The 5,356-nt window shown below is 41.3% G+C and overlaps 1 protein-coding gene across 1 annotated transcript; it reads left to right on the forward strand.

Moving 5' to 3' along the window:
* The first annotated feature begins 843 nt into the window (after nt 1-843).
* Nucleotides 844-1,992, forward strand: LOC112504752. The gene has a single exon (XM_025108699.1). It carries the CDS (start codon nt 844-846, stop codon nt 1,990-1,992), a length of 1,149 nt encoding a protein of 382 aa, XP_024964467.1.
* The last annotated feature ends 3,364 nt before the right edge of the window (nt 1,993-5,356 follow it).

Raw genomic sequence — 5,356 nt, forward strand, 5'->3', positions numbered from 1 at the left:
GAATGTTCATTACTATAGAATGTCGAAGAGAGTGACAATGTCGATGAATATTAATGGTCGTGAAGATAATCGAGTCGAGGGTGTGACTTCAACGCCAACTGAAAGCCGGAGCGGTCCCAATAGACCAACGATTCAGCTCGCACACCCAGAAGTGAACATCGCCAAGGAGATGGAATGTTGTATGCACGTTGTTTTGCCTGGAATGCTTGAATGCATTCAAACTGCAACACTTAAGATGGTTGATGCTCATTTGAAGCATACCGAACCACCGAGAAGTAAAACCCATGAAGTTAAAGAGTCATCTAAGAATGAATCTCACAATCATGAGGAGTCAAATGGGGAGGCATTCTTCGACCATAATGAGGTTAAGAAACCTAGTGGTAAGGGATGTAGTTACAAATCCTTCACCAGCACCTATCCATCGGTTTTCGAGGGCAAAAATGGACCACTAGCAGCTATGAACTGGCTCGATGAGATGGAGAGTTGTTTCCTGACATGTCATTGTGCACCAAATCATATGGTGCAGTTTGTATCAACCAAGTTTAAATCGAATGCCTTGCAATGGTGGAAATCAATTAGAGCCACTAGGGGACTATCGGGGACTGCATCTCTCACTTGGGAGGAATTCAAGGAGTTAATGAGCGAAAAGTTTTTCTCACCACTCTAGTTGAGAATATTAGAAAATGAGTTCCTACAATTGGAGCAGAAAAACATGACCGTGGAGAAATATGTGGAGATCTTTATCGAGAAGTCACGATTTGCAGAGCATCAGTGAATACCGAGATAAGGAAAGTGAATCGGTTTGTTGATGGACTGAAAAGGGAACTTAGGAGGCTTGTTGGAATGTCAAAACCCACTACCTTTCAAGATGCGGTCGAATTGGTCACCCTTGCTGAAAAAGACAATTATGTCCCTGATACATCTAAGAAGAGAAGGATCAACCAAGCTAGCCCGGGAAAATTCAATAGAATTCAAGTCTTGGGGGGGGAAAGTGGGGCAATAACTGCATGCGCCACATGTGGAAGGAACCATTCAGGTGAATGCAGATATGGCAAGGGAGTTTGCTTTACTTGTGAAAAACCTGGGCACATGTCAAAAGAATGCAAGGCTAGACCAATCTGCTACTCGTGTGGTGATCCCGAACATCGCCAAAGGGAATGCCCCAAGAAGAACACAGAGCCACAAAGGTTGCTCGGAGGATCAAGCGAAAAGAAGCCTGAGGCGCCAAAAGTGAAGGGTCGAGTCTTTCAGATGACTGTAAAAGAAGCAAAGGGCACCCCCGATGTAGTGACAGGTACATTTCTAGTCAACAAAATACCTGCAAGAGTGTTATTTGATTCGGGTGCAAATAAATCTTTCGTCTCCACTAAGTTTTGCATACGATTGGGAAGGTCACCTATATTACTTAGTCAAAACTTAGAGGTCGAAACTGCTAATGGTGACATCACCATGGTGCGAGAGTGTTTTGATAACTGCATAATAGAAATTGAGGGTCAAGACTTTGAGGTCCACTTATTACCTATGGGCATTAGAGAATTCGATGTTGTCATAGGAATGGACTGGTTTTCTAAACATCAGGCTCACATTATTTTCTTCAAGAAACTAATTCGAGTGAGAAATAAAGATGGGAATGAGATCACTGTGTACGGTAGTCGGCCTGGCAATCACGTTAACCTCATATCTGTGATCAAAGCTAGAAGATGTATTCGTAAAGGATGCGAGACGTACTTAGCATATGTTATAAATGCTAAAATGGAAAAGGGATCTATAGAGGAGGTCCCAGTGGTTTGGGAATTCCCTTATGTGTTTCCTGATGACCTACCTGGGGTACCTCCTGAAAGACAAGTCGAGTTTAGGATTGAATTAACACCCGGAGCCACACCGATTGCTAAGTCACCTTACCGACTAGCACCATCGGAAATGCAAGAACTGATGAACCAAATCCAAGAATTGTTGGATAAAGGGTTCATCCGACCGAGTTCGTCCCCATAGGGAGCACCAGTGCTATTTGTGAAAAAGAAAGATGGATCAATGCGCATGTGCATCGACTATAGGGAGTTGAATAAGGCGACAATAATGAATAGATACCCACTACCTTGAATAGATGACTTATTCGATCAACTACAAGGAGCAAGTTACTTCTCAAAGATCGACCTACGATCAGGCTACCACCAGTTGCAGTTTCATGAAGAATATGTCCCAAAGACGGCGTTTAGAACTCGTTATGGGCATTACGAGTTTTTGGTCATGCCTTTCAGTTTGACCAACGCCCCCACGGTATTCATAGACTTGATGAATCGAATATGCAAGCCCTATTTAGACAAATTCATCATTGTCTTCATCGATGACATTCTCATATACTCAAGAAACAAAGAAGAGCATGAGTGTCACCTACGTACAATAATGGAATTACTAAGAAAAGAGAAGTTGTATGCCAAATTCTCCAAATGTGAGTTTTGGATCCGTGAAGTACAATTTCTCGGGCACATGATCAACCAAAAGGGTATCATGGTGGACCCAAGCAAGGTAGAAGCAGTAATGAAATGGGAAACTCCAAGATCAGCAACGGAGATAAGGAGCTTCCTAGGATTGGCCGGTTACTATCGAAGATTCATAAAGGATTTCTCAAGAATAGCCCTCCCTCTAACATCTATAACGAAAAAGTCAAGCAAGTATGTGTGGGGGCCAAAACAAGAGGATGCTTTTCAGACCTTAAAAGAAAAACTTTGTAGCGCTCCAATTTTATCATTACCTGAAGGCTCAGAGGACTTCATAGTATATAGTGACGCATCCATCAAGGTTTAGGATGTGTACTTATGCAATGAGAAAAAGTGATTGCCTATGCATCACGACAGTTAAAAGATCACGAAAAACGCTACCCAACTCATGACCTAGAGCTAGCGGCAGTGGTGTTCGCATTAAAAATATGGCGACACTACTTGTATGGAACTCGATGTGTGATCTTCTCAGATCATAAAAGCCTAAAATACTTGTTTGATCAAAAAGAGTTAAACATGAGACAAAGAAGATGGATGGAGCTACTAAAGGATTACGACTGTGAGATACGTTACCACCCAGGAAAAGCCAACGTGGTAGCTGATGCTTTGAGTCGCAAGGATCACATAGCACCCATCCAGATAAAGGCTATGAGCTTAAGAGCTACCACAAGTTTGATTGAAAAGTTATTAGAGGCCCAAAAGGACGGTTTAATGAGGGAGAATCAAAAGACTGAGAGGATTGTGGGTCAAGCACAATTCCTCGTAGATGACACCCAAGGGTTGAAACGATTTCAAGGTAGAATATGGGTCCCAAATGTTGGACCGTGTAGGGACATTATTTTAGATGAGGCTCATAAGTCAAGATACTCAATTCACCCGGGAACAAACAAAATGTAAAGAGATTTAAGAGCCTTGTATTGGTCGCCAGGAATGAAGAAAGCCATTGGCAACTATGTGGAACAGTGTCTAACTTGCCTGAAGGTCAAAATAGAACATCAACGACCATATGGACAATTACAATCTATGGAAATCCCAGTTTGGAAATGGGATCACATCACCATGGACTTTGTGACAAAGTTACCTAAGACCTTACGAAGCCATGATGCAATTTGGGTAATAGTGGATCGATTAACGAAATCCGCTCACTTTTTGCCAATAAAGGAAACATACACTTTGGATAAGTTTGCCAAGTTGTATATCGACGAGATTGTCTCTCGTCATGGAGTACCGTTGTCCATCATCTCCGATAGGGATATTCGATTCACTTCCAACTTCTGGAAGACTTTTCAGCAGGAGTTAGGTTCGAGAATCAAGCTTAGTACGGCTTACCACCCACAGACCGACGGACAAAGTGAGAGAACCATTCAAACACTCGAAGATATGTTAAGGGCGTGTGTTGTCGACCTAGGTGGAAATTGGGATAACCACTTACCCTTGATAGAATTCGCCTACAACAACAGTTACCATAGTAGCATCCAAGCAGCACCATTCGAGGTGTTATATGGGAGGAAGTGTAAAACACCAGTTTGCTGTGAAGAAGTTGAAGAGAAGCAGTTAGCTGGGCCAGAGTTAATCCAACAAACATCCGATAAGGTAGTCCAAATTAGAGAGCGACTAAAGGTTGCTCAAGATCGGCAAAAGAGCTATACTGATAAAAGGAGGAAACCAATTGAATTTCAAAAGGATGATAAAGTAATGTTGAAGGTATCACCTTGGAAGGGCTTACTTAGGTTTGGAAAGAAAGGAAAGTTGAGACCACGTTACATAGGACCATTTCGAATTATAAACCGAGTGGGAGCAGTAGCGTACCGACTAGAATTACCTAATGAGCTTCAGGGGATTCATAATACATTTCATGTGTCGAATCTAAAGAAATGTTTAGCCAAAGAGGATGTTGTGGTTTCACTGGATGAGGTAAACATAAACGAGAGGTTAAGCTTCATTGAAGAGCCGGAACGCATATCGCATCGAAAGATTAAAACACTAAGAAACAAGGAACTTCCGTTGGTATTGGTACATTGGAAGTTTCACAAAGACCCCGAAGCAACTTGGGAACCTTAAACCGAGATGAGATCTAAGTACCCCCCAGCTGTTTAACTAGGTTGAAATTTCGAGGACGAAATTTTCTTTCAAGAGGGGGAGAGTTGTAAAACCCAAAATTTTAAATATATATATATATATATTGTACGAGTCTTGAAATATATAATTTTTATTTATTAAATTTATTTGAGGTGTTAAAATATTTATGTGGTTAGTTAAGGAAATAATTATCGAAATCTTAAAATAAGTTAAAATCGGACCAAAAGTGAAAGAAAAAGTCGGGACATGGGTGAAAGCTGTAAATTTGCGATAGTTAAGGGGTTGGGTCAGATGTAAGCAGGTCCAAATCAGAAGGACCTGTTTTGTAAATGTGCATTAGACCTACAAGCGCAGAAGTGCGAAAACGACCTCTGTTGGGTCAGATGTGAGCAGGTCCAAATCAAAAGGACTTGTTTTGTAAATATGCATCAGACCTGCAAATGTAAAAGGACCTGTTTTCTAAATATGCAGCAAATCTGCAAATTCAGAGATACGAAACCGACCTCTCCTTTGAAGCTCCCTATTGGTCTAATTATTCAACTATTACGACAAAAATCTCAATATATAAATAGGCTACACTTTGCTCTAGAGTTTTCATCCAAACTTTCATTGAGAATCGGGAGAGAAATCGGAGCTCGAAAGTCCCCATCTGAAATCTTCGTTTTTCGTCGATTAGAGGTAAAATACTCAACTAGCATTCATGTTTTTATGGTTAGCTTCGTTTTTAGGTCCTCTGTAAAACCCTTAATTTCGTTAAGTGTCCGTGTAGGACCAGAGGC

This window comes from Cynara cardunculus, unplaced genomic scaffold (assembly GCF_001531365.2).
Source record: "Cynara cardunculus var. scolymus isolate 2C unplaced genomic scaffold, CcrdV1 Un_Scaffold_6781, whole genome shotgun sequence".
Classification (NCBI taxonomy): Eukaryota; Viridiplantae; Streptophyta; class Magnoliopsida; order Asterales; family Asteraceae; genus Cynara; species Cynara cardunculus.

Coding starts and splice junctions, on each gene's coding strand:
- LOC112504752 (XM_025108699.1), top strand. CDS start 844: ATGTCAAAACCCACTACCTTTCAAGATGCGGTCGAATTGGTCACCCTT.